This window comes from Gavia stellata, chromosome 24 (genome assembly GCF_030936135.1).
Source record: "Gavia stellata isolate bGavSte3 chromosome 24, bGavSte3.hap2, whole genome shotgun sequence".
NCBI classification, from domain to species: Eukaryota; Metazoa; Chordata; class Aves; order Gaviiformes; family Gaviidae; genus Gavia; species Gavia stellata.
In genome coordinates this window covers 7,285,397-7,303,523 of record NC_082617.1, presented here as the reverse complement: position 1 = coordinate 7,303,523, position 18,127 = coordinate 7,285,397, and the positions used below count along the sequence as shown (strand labels likewise).

At 59.1% G+C, this 18,127-nt stretch overlaps 1 protein-coding gene across 1 annotated transcript; it reads right to left on the bottom strand.

The window, feature by feature from the left end:
* Window positions 1–969: 969 nt before the first annotated feature.
* Window positions 970–4,525, bottom strand: NTMT1 (N-terminal Xaa-Pro-Lys N-methyltransferase 1). Its single transcript, XM_059828894.1, has 5 exons — window positions 4,502–4,525; window positions 3,407–3,471; window positions 2,399–2,639; window positions 1,926–2,178; window positions 970–1,465 (listed from the first exon to the last, which is right to left on the bottom strand). Exons 3-5 carry the CDS (start codon window positions 2,558–2,560, stop codon window positions 1,209–1,211), a joined length of 672 nt encoding a protein of 223 aa, XP_059684877.1. The 5' UTR covers window positions 2,561–2,639; window positions 3,407–3,471; window positions 4,502–4,525; the 3' UTR covers window positions 970–1,208.
* Window positions 4,526–18,127: the final 13,602 nt, after the last annotated feature.

Genomic DNA, 18,127 nt, shown 5'->3' with positions numbered 1-18,127 from the left:
TGCATCTTGATGAATTGATGCTTAAAAAAAATAATAATGCAATCAAATACTCCCCTGGTGTCTGGAATGGGAAATGAGCAATTAAACGAGGCCTTTTGTAATAACAGGGGGCTTGTTTCTTCCGCAGGGGAGACAGGGCAGAGGATAGGGGTCTGCGGGGATGGGGGGGGATCATGTGTGAGCCCAGCTGGAGGGACGGGCTGCTACTGGGGTCTTCTCACCCACCTGGCAAGCCACCATGCCAGTGTGGGCTGCGTTGTGCTGCATTAGGTTGGCACAAGCACGTGACCGGACTTGGGCAACATGATGTGGATAAGGCCACGGAGGAGATGAGAGTGTTCAAAGCTGGGTGATGGTGTAGGGTGTTGGGGGAGCAGCTGTAGTGTCGCGGCATTTGAGTGGGAGGTGCTGGGCATCACCGTGAGCCTGCGGGAATGGGCTGTGGGGGGTCCGGAGGCAGCTCAGAGCGGGTTCCCCATTAACGTCCAGAGCACACCAGCTCTCTCCCAGCGTTGCACGGCTTTGCCTGGGTTACCCCTATCCCTGGAGGAGGATGCGGGGGACCCAGGATTACATCCACCTCCCTTTTTACTGCACACGGGGGAGACCTGCTCATGGGTTTAAAGGAGAGGCCCCCAAAAAGCCCCAGAAGATGGTGTTGCCTCTCCAACCCACCACAGGGAAATGGTAGAGATTTCTCCCATTTGCCTTAACCAGCTTCTTGCTGTGAGCAGCAGCAGCAAGTTCAAGAGCAGGAAAGGGTCAAACACCCAAGCGACAAAGGGAGCCCACACTCTCACAGAGGCACTCTGAGCTCCTGTTCACTAACAGGAGTGGTGTGTGACTGCGGTCATCAACCTGCTGGTCCCCAAAGAGCATGCCTCTTGCAGGGGAGACCCTGCTCCTGTACAGAGCCCCCAAAGGTGGCATAAAGCCAACACTGCGTCTGACAAAGCCCGTGTGCAGAAGTGCAACAGCAGGAAAATGTATTTGGCAAACACCTCTTTTCACAAACAGCAGCAATGTGGAAGACAAAGCCCCATCCTCATCGCCAGCCCTGGAGAGAGGGAGTCACGACACCCTCGCCACCATCCGCCACCCCACAGTGAAGGCATGGTCCTCACCCCTCCCGGCCCTGGCAGGAACCACTGTGCTGGCCCGTGGTCTGAGCTGGCCCTGGAGAGACCTTCTCCCGCTGCTGGCCGCTCTCATCTCATGGCAAAGGTGTAGACGTGGTAGATCTCATCGGGGAAGTTCTCCTGGCGCTCCTCAGCCAGGAGGTGCAGCCCAGCTCGGCGGATGATCTTACGGACCACGTCCAGGTCCCGGCAGACGCTGCTGTCCACATCGTCCATGATCACACCCTCCTGAGCCATGTTGTCCTTGATGACCACGATGCCATTGGGCCGCAGACCAGCACGGCACCGCTTCAGGAAGTCTGAGAGGTGGTTGTCGGTGAGGTGTCCTGGAGGGACAGAGCGGGTGTTAGAGGGCACGGGGTGGCTGCGGCAGGACCCCCAGGCAGCACGTGATACAAGGGGAGGAGACCAGGAGACTGCTGTTGGGATGCCTCCTGATCCAGGCAGCCAAATACTTGAGCCATTTGCAGGTGAAAGCTTTAGCTTGGGTGTGTCCAACTTGTGTCCCACAGGCTCTATCCAGCTCTATCCAACTCCATCCAACCCCCACCTCTGCCCTGGCCTCCGAGGGCTTGGGGGAAAAGACCCCACAGTGCAACACCCTTGTCGTGCCCACGGAGGGCAGGTCCCCAACCCAGCCTCCCACCCATGCTGTGATGCTCATCCTTCATGCAGACCTCAAGCTGCTCTCCCCAAAGCTCCCCCCAGTGTGTGGGGCACCTGCCCCTCGGGGTAAGCTGGACAGAGGACAGGCTGGTGAGACCCCACAAGCGAAGCGACCCTCACCGATGACCCACTGGATCCAGATGACATCATAGGAGTTTGGCTCGGGGCTGAAGTCCTGGAGGCCACAGCAGAAGTAGTTGCGCACCCGCCTGCCCTCCTCTCCCAGGTAGCTCTTGGCCTTGGTGAGGAAGTCCTCTGTCACGTCCACCATGTCCACTGTCTTGAAGAGGGGCAGCAGCAGCCGCTTGGTGATCCGGCCAATGCCTGCCCCACAGTCCAGAGCGCGGGTTGTCCCCGTCCGGTTGGGGCCATCCTGGAACAACAACCACAAGGGGCTGAATCCCACCACGAGGTACCCACAGAGGAGAAATGGGGCAACCAAGCAGGTTGGGGTATGGGGGATCCATTGCAGGGCAAAGCTCTGCCAGCACGCACGCAACGGAGGATCCCACAGAGTGACTCAGAGGGAAGAGCCCAGCTTTGTGCTGGGAGAAGGACAGGGCTTTGAGAGCATGACAGACCAGGCCACCTACCCGCAGAAACCGCTGCAGGAATTTCCTGGAGCTGTTGATGTCAATGCTGGAGATGTGGCCATAGCCCCCCAGCATGCCGTCCACCGTGGCAGGCACGTCCTTCCAGTACTTCTCCGCCTTGGAGTAAAACTCAAACTCGTTCTCCACCACCTCGCTCGTCATGCTGGCCAAGGGGCACGTGCCCGCGTGGGACTCGCTGCTCCTCCAAGATGGGAGAAACCACTGGTCGGGTCCGAAAGAGCTGCAGGCGCAAAGCCCCCCCAAACCGGGGAGGCAGGTGTCAGCTCTGTGAGTACCCCAATTTCTATTTGTCACCCCTTCCCCCCTCCACAGGGCTATTTCAAACCCTAAAAACCTTCAACTGAGAGCAAGAAGGAACAAAGATCTAAATCCTGGTAGTTTCTGGAGACTAACAAGCCCAAAACCCCTTCCTGGGCAGGGATGCTTCACCCAGACCAGCCAACCTGGAGCCTTGCTCAGCAATACACCCAGTTATATTATTATTTTTTTAAGGCTGACCCACTCTTTTCACCTATTCTGCATCTTCTTTCCCTGTCTTAATGTTTTACAGATTACATGTTTATCTGTGGCGACAACCCCATCAGTCACTCCAATTACATCTGGAGTTGCTAGAAGTTATCCTAAGCACCTACCTGAGGATTGTACGTCTCAGCCGTGACCATAAGTTAGGTATTTGCAATATAATAAAGTCAAGGTATAATCAGCAATACAAGCTATAAATCCCCCCCAGACATCTCATAATTCAAACCACTGTGGATTTGATTAACTGCATTGGGAATTAGAAACTAGATTTAAGGTGGCCAAAGGGTAAATTCAAGGACTTCAAACACCTTTACAAATAAAGAAATATATAGAGTTCATGGCTTGAATTTGCTGGCAAATATCCCATTAGACACAAAGCCTTTTCTATGGCAGCTTAGGCGGTTTCGGTGGCCCTGCGTGGTCTTGAACAGCCCAGGGACGGAGCAGGGGGACACAGCATCTCACCTTACAGGTCACCGATTGAAATCCAGTTTGGCTCGGTGGTGCCGGGAGCTGGTCTGCGCTGTGACCTAAGGGAAGAAAAGACGGGATTTTAGTCCCAAATCACCCCTGTAGTCCTGCAAGCATGAGCGAGGCTGACCGCAGCCCCAGGGAGACGGAGGTAAGAGCTGCCCCAACCCTGCAAGCACCCTCCCGGGGTGGTTGGGGGGCAGGAGCTGCTGTTGCCCCACAGCTCAGAGGTGGCAGGAGGCTGAGCCATGGGGGCAGCCGGTGCATGGAGGGTTTTGTCCCCGCTTTAGGCAGCACTACCATTTGATCTCAGGCGTTGGGACCCCAGTTTGCCCTCCTGGCCTTGTCACCCCTTCCTTGCCCCCGGGTTCGGCTGGGCGACCCCCCGGTGATGTTTCTCAGGGTGTCATGGGCCGCTGGCACGGGTTGAGAGCACCCCGCGGGACGACCCTACCCACCGGTGTGGACCTGAGTGCCAGCATCTCCCCGCTGCCCTGAAAGCCCCGAGATGTGGCAGGTCCCCAGCTGACGTGGGGGCAGGTGAAGACAGGTACTCACCCCGCAGCCCCACTGCTGGGAGAAGGTCCCCCCGGCCCTCCCCACTTTCGGGGTGGGGGGTTACCCCAGCGTGGGGCCCATTCCCTGACCCCTGGGGCCGCTTGCAGGCTGGGGGGGGGGGCGGGGGGGCGGAGGGGTCCCCAGGACGAGCGAGGGAGGGGTGCACCCCCATGGGGGGCACTGGGGTCCCATCCCGGGGGAGGGGGGGTTACACCAGCCCTGCCCGTGGGGGTGCGAGGGGGCGGTTCCTGGCTCAAGGCCTAACCCAGCCATTTCCCCGGTACCCCCCGCTGGGGCTGGGGACCCCCCGCGCTCTAGGGCTGCGGCATGGGGAGCCCCGCAGGCCTCCGGGCTGCAGCCCTGCCCGCCGCGGGGGCCGGATCCGGCCCCGGCAGCAGCCCCGGCCCCTCCCGGCCCACCCCCCCGCCGCTGCGGGCACGGGGCGGCGGAGCCGCACCGGGGTTGGGGGGTGCCCGGTGCCACCCGCTCCCTCGGGCCGAGCGGCCGCGACCCCCGGCTCCCCCCGGTTACCTCAGGCGGCGGCCGCGCTCTGTGCCCCCCCCCACACCTCCGCCGTGACGGGCGGCCGCGGGAACCAACCAGGCGGCGGCGCTCTCGGTGACGTCAGGGTGCGGTCACCTCGGTGGGCGGGCCCTCCCCCGCTCTCCTACCGCCTGTCCGCGGGGGGGCGCCCCTGGGGGTTCGGCTGTGGGCGGAGAGGGGCGACCCGCGGCGGGGAGCGGGGTGGCGGCTGAGGGCAGGGGGGGCCCGTCCCGCGCCGGTGCGGGGTCCCGACGTGTGCCCGCGCCGTGCCACGAGCGGCCCGGGGCTGCACGCGGACTCCAGCGGGGCTTCGTGCCGCCGCCCCCCCCCCGCCCCGCCCGGGGGCAGCGCCCCAGGCCCGCCGCCGCGGCCCTCAGCCTGGCACCGCGCCGGCTGGGGGGGGCAGGCGGGCGCAGGAGCTTGCCGCCGGGTGGCACGGCGGGGCGGCACCGGGATGGCGGGGCCCGGGGCTGCCGGTGGGGGCGGCGGGGCTCGGGGCAGGGCGGCGGGGTCGCGGTGAGCCGGACAAGGACCACCCGGGGCTGTCAACGGAGAGGGTGCCGGGTTCGGGCTGCCCGCCGCCCCCCGGCTGTCCCTGTCCCGCCGTTGTCCTTGTCCCGTCCCGTCCCGTCCCGGTCCCGTCCTGCCGTGTTCCGATGCGGCCGCGCGGGGGCGCTGTTGTCCCGTCGTTGCGGCGACGCCGTCGCCGCGGGAAGTTCGCTGCGTCCTGCGGGGGGGGGGGGGGGGCCGGGCCCGCACCCAGCCCGGCTCTGACACCCCGCCTGCCCCTGCACCCCGCACCGGGCACCTGCACCCCACCCCCGCCGGCACCCACCCGGCACTTCCCCATCGCTCACCGGAGCCCCGGGGGGGGGCACCGGTCCCGCGGCTCCCAGGTGATGGCCCCGCCCCTCCCTGCCCTGCCCTGCTCTGATCTGCGGGCCAACATGGAGAGCTGAGGCCTGACAGACTCATCACAGCTATGCCCCCCCCTCCGCATTGCACCCAGGCAGCGGGGGGGTGCAGCTGAGACCGTCCCCTCAGGGGACGCTCCCTCCTTCCCCCGTGAGGGTCTGCACTCGAGGGGTAACGTCCCACCCCATCGCCTCCCACCCGTCCCCCCACCCCAGCCGGATGGGGTTGGCCCCCTCCACTCCCATGGATGAGGACCTGTGGTGGCCGAGGCCTTCGGAAGGGATCGCTGTGGGGGACAGTGACAAAACTGGGTTGGCTGCAGCCATGTCCCTGGGGAAAGGAGGCCGGTGTGGGTTCTCTGGTGTCTAATACGGGGTGAGTCCTCCGCTCAGCCGGGCACTGGCCCCTCCCTCACCTTTCCGCTGACACCAACTTGCACAAAATCTGTAGGAACAAAATCTGCTTGAAATCACCCAAAGTGGTCAGAAGATAGCAGCAAGGGGGACAACACTGCATGGGCACAGGGGGAGCGGTGACCATTCCCACTCAGCCAGCACCCACTTACACCCCAAAATGTCCTAATGGCCCCAGCAAGGACTTGCTGTCCCCGAAACAGAGCTGCTCATCCCACGGCCATCCAAAAATTCATGGCACAACCAGGATGTGGCCTCGGTGCCAGAGCCCCTTGCCATCCTTCCATGATACCTCCGCGGAAAGTGAAAGGAGAGCCCACCTTTGGGCAAGCGGCGCTCACCCCAGGACAGCTTTTGGGCACCCAAGTGCCCGCGAAAGGGCCTGAGTGTGCCGGGGACAGCAGCGACCTGAGGCGGGGGCTGATGGCAGGGGCTGGGAGCGGGTGTTTAGTCGGCTGTGGAGTTGGGGATGCAGCGAGAGCATCTCTAAGCACAGAAAGCACTGCTTTTGCCCCATTTTGCTTTCCAGATTTTAAGGAAATGAGGCTATCTGTCACCGGGGAGGGGTCGCTGAGCACAGGGCAGCAGCACCTGGCTGCTCCCGGGATGGGGTGGTGTTTGGGGACATGCATGGGGGGGACCTGGCACCAAGTGTCCCCCATGCACAGGCACCTGAATGACCAAAACCCACCAGTTTTCCCCTCCCTGAAGCCACCAGCAGCCATCGCATCGCTCTGGTCGTCACCTGCGTTTTCAAGCAGGCTGTGGGGCATCCACATCCCATCCATGCCACCTATTGCCCACGGGATCCTGCAGTATTTGCTCCCCCTCCTTCCCAAAAAAGACGTTTTTCTCCTTTTTTTTCACCATACTGCACTGGGGCTCCTGCAGACCCTTTCCATTAAGCCCCAGCCTCCCCCTCCACCCTTCCCTGCCGCCGAGGCCCTTTGCGGTCGCAGGGAGGGGACGATGCTCCCGTCCCCCCCCCGGGGCTGGGGCTCCACATCGGCCCTTCAAGTTTCAATGAAACCTGCAGCAGTTGCCTTGAACTGGTGGCCAATCTCACTTGCGAACGTTCCCTTTGATTTTATATTATTCTTATTAAGGCAACAGAGTGTGGCTGAAAATTAAAAGAGGAAAAAGAAATTGGTTGAGCGTCCCTTGGCTTGCTACGCTCCTGAGCCCAGCAAAGGGCCAGGGCTGGGGACAAGGGTCCCATCGTCGAGGACGCCCTATTGAGTCCCGCTCTCTGCTGGAGACGGGTCCAACCTTGGGGCCAGTTTGTGCAAAGCCAAGTCTGCAAAAAATGTGGCAGCACTGCGCCGCACAGCTGCCTGCTCCCCTCCTCGGCTCAGCTGCCTCCCCGTGGTCGCTGCTGCCGGGAAATGCTTTTCCTCTGACCGGTTTCAATCTTGTCACCCGGTAATTCCTTGTGTGACGAGACAGAAAACACCCCCCAGACCCTCTTCTCCAGCCCATTTGTTTCCCTGCACACTCTCCTGCTCCCGCTCACTCGCCGCCTTGCAAGGTAATCACCAACGCTGCTATCGCTCTTCAGGAATTTTTTTTTTTTTCTTTTTCCCCAGGTGCTTAATCACCCTTATTACCCTTTTCTGATTAATTAATTCTAATTAATTTTGCACTATCATTTTTGAGAAGAGGTGACCAGGACGGCACATGTTGTTGCAGGTGATTTGCAAGGCAGGTCCTGCAGCGTCGGCACAGCCCTCCCCTCCACGGCTTTTAACCCGGGTCCGGGTGGGCGCCTGCTGCCCCTTTTGCTGCCATTAATGGCAATTAATAGCACAACGAAGCCCTCCAAGGCCCAGGGAAGAGCCCCCAGGTACTTTGCTGGGACACACGAGGGGTGCTCCTGGGTCATTTGCTCCGCCGAGGCAGCGGGGTTTGACCCCAGCCAAACCTGCCCCTGCCTCCACATCTGCCCGGCTCCCTCAGCCGCCTCTGCCAACGCCACGGCCAAGGCTTGAGAAGTCGGAATAAATTAGGTCAGGGCTTCTCCCCGCTCACCAAGAGCCGCCAAGGCGCTCGGAGGGGTGGCAGAGATGTGGGTCCCTTCGCGCCAGCCATGCTCTGTCACCTCTCATCTTCCAACACTGGTGCCAGCCCTTCACCGGGTACCAGCGCAGGCTTCACCCCCGTGTCGCCCTGGGGCCTTAGGAGCCGAAACCCAACATCATTTGGGTGATCCCGCCCTTATGATAAATACACGTCTTGGGGACAGAGGCCAGCGTCCCTTTGCTCTTTGTCCCAAAAGCAACCCCTGCTCCGTACCTCATCCCCAGCGCCCGGCAAGGAGAGGGGACGTGGGCTGGGAGGTTGCGGCCACACTCCCAGCATTCCCAGGAGGCTTGTCAGGGATTCCTGTGTCCCTGTCACCGGTTGCTGTCCCCAAAAGGAGCTGGTTGGATGCTTCTGCTGGCCAGGCGGCCGCCCAGCACAGCTCAGGGCCGGGGACCGTACATCCCACTTTGCTCTCTCGACCGCTGGCTCTCGCCGACACTGCTGGAACCCCCCAGCAGCCCTAAATATATAAAATGTATTTGTTATATATAGTGTAATATATGCTATATACTATAAACTACTCTACACTAGACAGTAGATAATACATATAGTGTGTGTATATATATATAACTTCTCTCTATACACTGTGTGTTTATTATTGTGAGTATAACAACTGTGTATATACACATATATATGTGTAGTGTAAATGGACCATTTATGCCTATATGTATAGACATACATACACAGCATGCCTTATACACCATACATATATAGACATATATTTACACACCAGATAGATATAGATATATGCACATGGATATATGCATGCATATATATATATGTACACACACACACAAATATGTATACACATATATAAAACGTATTTGTATGTATGTATGGTGTACATGGTACGGTGGGAGGAAGAGGGGGAGAGAGAGAGTATGTACGTGTGTGTGTGTGTGTGTAGTGCACAGTGAAGCTGCCCTGGCTCTGTGGCCAGTGCAGGGCAGTGGGGAGGAAGAGGAGGAAGAGGAAGGAGACTCGAGGAAAGTACATAGCAGGGAGAAAGAGGGAGAATACAAACTGCTCCGAGTTACAAAAGCTCCCCTCTTTGATTAATTGTACTTTCTGTTTGATAAATGTTACTCATGAGTATAAAATATGCAAAGCACTTACCAAGTTCACACTGTTTAAAGAACTCAACTAACTAAATTAAAATTCGATGATACGAACGGAGCCGTTGAAGAGCAGCGTGGCAGCGCGCTGTTCGGGGAGCCAGCCAGAGCAGGGAGCCTGTGCCACGGCCACGCATCCGCCAGCGCATCCCTCCCCAGCAAACCCAACCACGCCGGCCCCAGCGCGGCAGCACCCAGCCCACGGGAAGGCACCTTGGGCCCGGCTGCAGTGGGTGGTTTTGGTGAGGCTGTGGGTGGGAATTTCTCACGCGGCCCCCAGCGCCCCGGCCGGGTCCCCGCGGGGTGGCGAGGGGCTGCGAGGGGCCAGCCTGGAGCACCCTCACCTCGTGACTCAGCTCTGCAGCGCTGCCAGCCCGGAACCGTGCTGTGCAGGCTGGGGTGACACCGGTGCAGGGCTGCCTGCCAGCTTGGATGGGGGGCGGGGGGGCTGAATAATTTGCTCTAATTTCCAAGTTCCCACCATTGTGGGTGGCAGCAGCCAAGCACCCAGTTCCAGTGACCAGGGTGGCTCCAGTGGGTCACCCAAACCCCCAGACCAGGGTTTTTCTGGCACTGCTGAGCCCTGATGCAGCACCCCAGCATCCCACCCTGCGCTCCCCTGCCCTTGAACCACCATGTCTCCCATCACACCCTGGCAAGCGTGACACCTCCCTGCATATTCGCAGCACTGTATCCTTCCAGACCTTTGAAGAAAACCAGCTCAGCACTTTCCAGCTCTCTCGAAATGGCAGCCAAGCACCCTTGGGTGAAGGGGACCCCTCCTGGCATGGGAAGGATGGGGGACCCGGAATTCCTCCATGGGGTGTCTGCAATCCTGCCAGCTCCCACCTCTGCTCCAGCTCATGGACTGGGGGATGCAGTGAGCACTCTGGGGAGGACGCAGCGTGCACTGGGAGGACGCAGTGTGTGCAGTGGGAGGATGCAGCATGAGCTCTGGGAGGATGCAGTGTGCACCCTGAGTAGTTTCCCCATCTCCCAGTGTGTGGCATGTGCCCGGCTTGCACTGGCCAAGTTCCTCGACCTCCTGTGCTTGGCCACGGCCACCGTCCCAGGTGAGCAGTGCTTGCTGGAGGCCGCTTTGGGCAGCAGCAGCACATCAGGCAGGTAGCAGCTCCCTCCTGCTTGCATTTGAAAGGAGAAAAAACGGAGGAAAACCTGGCCTGGATCTGGCCTGATTCTCTGGAAAGATTGAAGAGCTCACGAAGGTTAAGCGTGGCCCCAGAGCTGCTCCCCGAGCCCCTGGGTACCCCATTGGGTCCCACGGGACCCCAAGCCGTCCTCATCCCAGCTTACAGCGCAGGCGACACAACCCACTGGAAACCTCCAACTTACCAAACCACCTCACAGGCGGGATAAGCCCCCCACGCACAGCCCCGCTCCCACTTCTCCCACCCGCTGCCCTGTGCCCCCAGCACCAGAGCCCACGCTCCCACCACGGGCAGGAGGTCTCCAGCTCCCCCATGCCCTGGGCAAGTGCTGCAGGCACTTGGACCTTCCCATCCTAATAACTCTACAGCCGAAATACTGACGGAGCTTCAAGTTCATCATTTTTGTGATGCCAACAAACCCAGCCAGTGTCTTGGCGCGGATGGGCTAAAACTCCCTGTGTCTCGCTGCCCAGGGGTATTGCTTCACCTCCTCATTCTCCCGAGCCTCCTCCCAACCCTTTGACCAAGCCAAGCTCTCAGGGCAAGAAGCCATGGGCAGGGGATGGGCAGGACAGAGGGACTTGACCTGGGAAAAAAAAGATAAATCCTTCTGCAAGGCATGACCCCGCACCCACTCAGCCCCGAGGGGGAGAGAATAAAATGACCCACACTTTGAAAAACCTCCTGGGAGTTTTTGCCAGGGAGGGATGAGCCAGCATGCAATGGCGAGGTGCTGCTGGGGACCCAGCCCCGAGTCCAGCCCTGAGCCCCCGGCACATGCCGGGCTCGGTGGTAGCAAGCCGGCTTATCCTTGCAGTTTGAGCAATGATTTAGCCCCTATAAACCCACCCGGCGGTAAATCCTGGCACAGACAAGTCCCAAACATTTGTTTCAGGCAACGCAGTTTGTGTCATCTCAGCATTAGCATTTACACTCTTATTAATTAATACTTGTTAAACTGAGACTAAAAATAAAGCGCTCAGCTCCTCCTCGCAGCTAACACCTCTTTGCCCTCGCCCGGCAGCACGGCTGGGCTGTGGCAGGCTCAGCACCCGGCTGCTCCCTTCTCCATAGCCAGAAAGGAGGAAAAAAAAAAAAAAGGGGCTGTGTTGAAGCAGGAATCCTGCTAAAGCAAAATTCACCCTTGTCTGCACAGCCTTGGTGGGACAAAGTCTCAGCTATTGCTAAGGGCATGCGGCAGTGTGAGGCTCACCCTCGCCTCCGCTCCTGCCTGGGACGAGCTGTGGGGTGACAAGGCTGGCAGCACACGCAGGGTTTAACCTTTCTTTTCCGTTCCAGCTTCTGAACTTGTTTTTCTTTTGCTGCTTTTTTTTTCTTCCTGGGCTGAAGGAAGAAAAGGCTATTCGGAGCTGATTTAATTTCTCAGGCGGGACACCCCGGGAGGGCTCATGCCCAGGAAGGAAATGGTTAAACGCGGTGGGCGCAGGTGGGCTTTTGTGCCTGCACCCAGGCAGGCCCTGCCACCGCTGCCTTCAATTAAATCCAAAGGGCAGCAGTTGCTGCAAAAGTCCCTTTTCCCTCCGCAGGGCTGCCACTGCCCATCGGCATCCCTTTGGACGCGAAGCCAGTGGCTGCACATCGGTTAGTGCTGCTGCTGGGGGAGCTGTGGAGGAGAGAAGGGCCTGAAACAGCGGTCAAAAAGGCTTTTGGGGAACCCCAGGGGTGAAACCTGGCTGGGTTGGGGCACAGGCAATGGTGCTCCCCACCACACTCCAGCCAAGCGTTAAACCCACCAGGCTCCGTGTTTCCTCCCTTCCCAATTGCCCGAGCTCTTGGGCCCCCTTCAGACCTCAGCTAAGCAAAGAAAGCAAAGTCTTAGCACAGGCTGCTTCCCATATAGCTTACATACATTGCACATGGATCTAGAGCACGCAGACCTACAGTGCGTACAGAGCTGGGGCACATGGCCGGCGCGATGCCAGCTGGGTGAGGCTGTGCCGACTGCGGCTCCCCGGTGCTATTGCTGGGGAAGGCAGCCTGGTCTGCAATAGTTAATAATAATAACAATAATAATAATAATAATAATAATAATAATAATAATAATAATAATAATAATTTGTTAGTTAACCTTTGTTAGTGAAAAGCCAAAGCCTGTGAATTTACGCCACTCTGGGAAAGCCCCGGGTTACCAATCTGCATGAATTAAAACACCAAATCTTGCAAGACTTGGCCATGACCTTGGCTCCTGGCTTGGGTGCTTTTCCCAGAGCTCCTCAGCTTTCATTTTCTTGGAAAGCCCAAGCTCCAGCGGAGCAAAGCTGGAGGCCAGGATCCCACCCTTTTTGCTGTACCGGGGCAGCCCGGCGTGGAGCCGGGGGCAGAGGGGCTCTCCCAGCCTGAGCTGTGGGAGGGAGAAGCTGATGCCCAGGTCCCCTCTGAACTGGGGTCGGGTACCACAGCCGGCAGCACCGGCGGCACTTGGTGATGCAGCGCAGCTCGCGTGCATTGGGAGTGAATGTTAATGGTTCCGAGCTCCTGGGAGAAATGATCAAATTCTCCGTATAAAGCAGGCAGGAGAGGAAGGGGAGGGGGAGGAAGGGAAAATAACTCCACAGATTAATTCTGCTGATGAAAATTAAAATCGGGCATCGCCAAACCAACCCCAGAACGAGCTGCTTCGGAGCTGCAGCTCAGCCCCAGCCTGGCCACAGCCACCCTCCAGGGTCGGGTCTGCCCGAGCTTTGTTCCTGCTTGTCCCCCAAAAGCCCCCAGATGTGTTAAGCCAGCAGCTCCCTGCACAGGTAAATGTGCTGCAGCCTATGGGGCAGGATCAGGCCCTGGGGCTGGCAGGGGCTGGGCTAACCCAGCTGTAAGCATCCTGGCTGGAAGAGGGTTTGTCTTCCTCTCTGGTGCCTTTGGTTCACCCGGCTTTACCCGCCCAGAGGGCAAGTTGGAGCACCCAGAATTGTGAGATTTGTTTCAATGCCAAAGATAAAAAAATGAAATGTTGAGGGCTTTTTATTTATTTTTTATTAACTTCCTGGGTTTTTAGCCTTTAAAGACTTATTTTTTTCCCCCTGTGCTCTCTGGCAACGACAGCTCCGAAGGTCCTCCTGTCCGGAAATGAAGGCAGAGACTCAGCAGTGATCACGGGACTCCAGGAGCTGCTGCTTTAAAAGGAAAACCGTCTTGAAAAAGAAAATAAGGTAAGAGTTTGGGAGTGGGCCGTGCCATGAGCTGCTGCAGGATCTGACCCTCCCAGCCTGCAGCTGCCTCCTTCTCTGCTCCTCTCGGAGCTGGAAAACCTCCTGTGGGACCCCGGGAAGTCCCATGGGAGGGATGTCACTCCAGCATTCCCAGGGCGGCTCTGGGGGCACAAGGGGACCTTCCTTGGCTTGGACCACCATGGGCACATTGGACGGCACTGAGGAGGGTGCAGGGCTCTGTGCTGGGGGACACAGCAAAGCCTTGAGGGTCCATGCTGGGGTTGGAGCCGCAGCAATCCCAGGGGTGCACCCAATGGGTGGGACTCTCCTGCATGCCCCGCTCTGCTGCACCCCACCTTCCCGCTCCCCTCTGCTGCGCCGCCAGCCGTCCCTTCTCCCTGGCTGTGATTTAATTTTGATCTCGGGCTGCTTTCCTCCCTCCCTCCAGCCCTCCTCCCTCGCTCACTGCTGCCAAGTCCGCAGGTTCCCGCTGTGACCTTGAGCTGGTTCCTGGAGCCGGTTGTGGGTTTCTTAAAGGAGCCATGGGGGCTCCCACCCCCCTCCTCCTGCTCCCCTGCACCCTGGCCCAGCCACGCACTGGGACCTCCAGGGATGGGGGGGATTGGGAGCAAGAGCAGGGGGGCTCCCAAGGGCACAAAAATGGGGAGAGGGTGGAAGTAGCCAATTCCGCAGCCACGGAACCACGGCTCGGCCCCGCTCACCACCAACCGCTGCGCTATCTCCAGGGCCAAACAGCCGCTGGAAGGGGGTTCCTGGCCACCAGACCCAGCACTGTGTGAGGGCTGGAGGGCACAAAGTCCCCGCTTGCGCGTGGTACCCAGCGCTGGCGGCGGCATGGGAAGGGGGAGCCCGGTGCCGGCATCTGGAGGTGCGCGGGTGCTTGGGCTAGTGGGGTGCACCCATCTCCCAGCATGAAGGTGGGTCGGTGGCCCTTTCTGGCAGCACGGTGGCTCTCGAAGCCCCCACAGCCTCCAGAAGGGACAGGGAGAGCTTGAAAGCGAAGGCGATGCCAGCTGCTCCCAGCTCCTCTCCAAAGCCAAGCCAAGAGGCAGACGACAGCCCGCCCGCCACGGAGAGCCGCAGGTAAAGCCTGCAGGCAGACCCCTGGTTCCCTTGCTGGAACACACGTGTGTGTTTGTGCATGTCTTGCATGCAGGTGCAAACACGGTGTGGCTCACTGTGAAGCTGTCGCTTGCACCCAACAGTGGGTGTTGCACATAAACCCCAAATCCCATGAGCATCCCCATGCCCCAGGGCGAAGGTGAGCAGTGCCTGGAGTCTCAGCAGGGCAGAAACCCCCCAAACTTCCTGCACCCCGAGTCCTAAAGGCACCTCAAACCCTCTCAGGAAAAGTCTTCTCTGGGTTAAACCTCGCGTGGGATGTGGCATGGCCGGGGGGAACCAGCTCTTGGGCTGAGACTGAGTGAGGTACAAACAGCTCTAGTGTGGATGTGCACATGGAGACCCCGCTCCCGGGAGCAGAGGTGTCCTGGCGCCCATGCCACAGAGGTTTTAAGCCACAGCTTAGCTAAGCCGGACAGGCTGAGGTTTCAGCCTTGCTTGACCAGCCCAGGCCATACTAAAATCTCCATCAGCTGGAGAGGACCCCAATCAATAAGTGCCTTCAAGGCAAGTAATAAAACTTTGAAATTATGCAGGCAGTGCTTGGTGCTCCACAGCGAAGGTGGTGTTTAATTCATGGGGATGCTCTCGGGGAACCAGGGAGCGGGGTCTTAAATTAGGGAGAAGGAACGAGGAGCTGCACTGCTGCCGTCTGCACCAGGTGTGTGGTTCTTGGACGGGCTTGGAAGATGCTGCAGTGACAAACCTGCTGCTGAGCCTTCCTCGCTGCAGTGCCCAAGCGCAGCACCTTGTTCAACACCCGCTGGAGGTATGGGAGAGATCCAAAGGTGCCCCCAGACTCCACCCTTGTCTGAGCATCTCTCGATCACAGGGAGATGCTGAGCATGCCAGTGCATGGATCACAGGACCCCGCAGACAACCTGAGGACCCCAAAACCAAGTGCTACCCTGTGAGCTGGGAACCAGCAACACTTTCTGCCCCAGACGTGGAGCCCATGGTGGCTCATAACAGCGTGGGAGGGAGCAGGAGGGGATGTTTTCAGCCCCATCTATTATAGATACATACAGGGGAAACTGAGGCATCGTGGGGTTACAGAAGCAGAAAGGATAAATAGGATAGTTATGGGAGAAACTCAGTAGGGCTCATGCACTGGAGCAGACCAACCACTCAGGGGATGAAAACCTGGAGATTTCCCTCTGTACTGCTATAAAAATAAGGGCCACGTTTGGACCATACAAAGGCATCATTGGGCCACCAAAAGTCACAGCCCGGTGGCCAAGGTACCCTCAGGAGCCCCTGATCCCACCGAGGAGAGGAGAAAACACTTCTCTGCCGCCTTCATCCGAGCTGCTGGGACCGATGCTCTGCACAAGGAGCCAGGACTGGCCTGCAGGCGATGGGGACTGAAGGGCTCAGAGCTGTTGAGGCAACATGGGAGGCTCAGCCATTGCCCCCACTACCACGGGGATGGCTCGGGAAAGCCTGAACCTGCGTCCCACCTAGCATGGGGACACAGTCTAGTGCCACGCTGGGAGGAGGAGGAGGAGGAGGAGGGATGGAGTGGGAGGAGGTGAGAGAGAGGGAAGAAAAGGAGAAAAATGAGTTTTCCTGCTGCCCCAGCGGTGTGGCGATTGATCGGGTGCAGGCTGGTGTGGAGCGGTGCTGAGAGCCTCATTCCCCACCGCCGGCTCACAATTATTGGAAAAAAACCGGCGCTGCTGCTGCAGTGAAATTAGTTATTGATCTCTTGTCTGGGTGACAAGCGCGGCACTCGGCTGCGGGGCTGCTCTCCCCACCGGCCGGCCCCGCAGCCTCCTCCGCTCACCCCGCCAGGGCTCAGCATCCCCGGGGCTGTCCCATGGATGGAGGTGACAAGGAGGTGGCTGGCAGTCTTGGTGCTTGCTCTGGCTCCAAAGCTGCTCCCCAGGGAGGTTTCACCCACCCCTCTGCATGCAATGAAGACTTTAGCGGGAGAAAAAGGACTCTGCCCCATGCAGGATGGGCACCCCGAGTGCTGACTGCCCCCACTTTTGCCTTTTGCAAAGCTTTGTCCCCCACCCGCAGCCATCTCCCACCCTGCCGGGGCTCCCAGCCCCCAGCGATTGGGGTCAGGGTGTCCTACGGCCTTTACCACCTCTCTCTAACCTGGCCACGGCGGAGGGAGATAAAGCAGCTGGAAATCAGGCAGCCAGAGAGCTTTTGTTGTCTGGAAAGGCTCTGCACATCCCTGGCTGCAGCCGGCTGGACCAGCATTGGCTGCCTGGCCCCATGGGGATGGGGACACAAAGGGTGACACGAGGCTGGGGCAAACAGTTTCCACCCATCCTAGGGACACTTCCACAGTTTCAACAAAAATGGGTGTTTATTTCCTTGTTGTATTTCCCAGTGCGAGGCAACAACAGGGGACATCTCAGAGGATCCTATTTTCCTCCAAAGCTGGTCACCAGAGAAATGCTTTGCTCCGGGGCAAAGCCAGGGTTTGGTTTCCAGCAGGTTTGTTTTGCGTCTCACCTTTGCTTTGAGTTAATTTGGGCATTTCTTTTGCACAGAGCAAGGGTGTCGCTAGCAGGGCTGGTGGTTTGAGGCCGGCACTGGGGTCCCCTCGGTCACATCTAGGTTGTTTGACTGTTCAAAGGCATTTTTTCTACCAACTTTTTGCCCTGGAAAGAAACTCCCTGAAGTGATTTCTCCCCGGGGCGTAATTAAAGTGGCTTTTGGGATGTAAATGAAAAGCCACCTGATGGGTTCCTGGGGCCAGTGGTCTCTGCAAAACCCACAAACTTGTCACTTGGGCTTTTTCTGTGGTGTCACTGCGATGGGCGTGCGACCAGTGCCCCTCTGCCTGCAGGGTCCCATGGGTGCTGGGTGTAGGTCAGCATCTAGGGGTGTCCCTGGCAGGGGGCACAAGCTGGTGGCACTGCCCATGTGCATAGCCTGCAGGCTGTGCTGGTGGCAGAATGCCGGGGGGGGGACACGGTGGGGACAGGATGGACCAGGACCTGTCCCATGAGTAGCTCCCAGGGATGGGTAAAAAGCGGCAGTGGGGTGGCAGGTGAGGGGGACAGTGGCTGGGGGCCACCAAGGTGGCTCATGAGGTGTCCCCCAAGCCCTGAGACAAGGGGTGCAGTCAGCCCTTGCCTCCTGCCTCCTGCTCAGCATCCTGGGCAGCATGAGACCCTGTAGGCATGGATGTCCCAGAGGAGGCTGGGGGGGTCCTGGCCCCTTCCCCAGCCCTGGACAAAGGCCTGGGAACAAAAGCCTGCGGGATGCGGGAGGCATTTCCCAGCCAGGGGTATTTGTTTAGCCTGGGGGGGGAGGTGGAGGGGGGAGAGGAAACTGCATTTCAAAGTGTTTCACCCGTTGTGAGCCCTTCGAAGCACACACACCCCCCCCTCCAGTGCCCCCCACATGGCTCCAGTTACAGCAGGGTCCCGCATGTCCCCTGCGAGAGGGCACGGGTCCCCTCTGGCCAGCCCGACCCCTTTCTGGTGGGTCTCCGATGGGGAGGGAAAAAGAGAGAAGGTGGGGAAGGAAAAAAAGGCCAGTCCAGCCAGGCGGAGGGAGCAGATCGCTGTGGGAGCCTCAGCCCCTCTCTGGGTGGGGAAGTCGAGGATGCCCCAGCGACCAACTGCTGGGCTGAGCTTGGGAA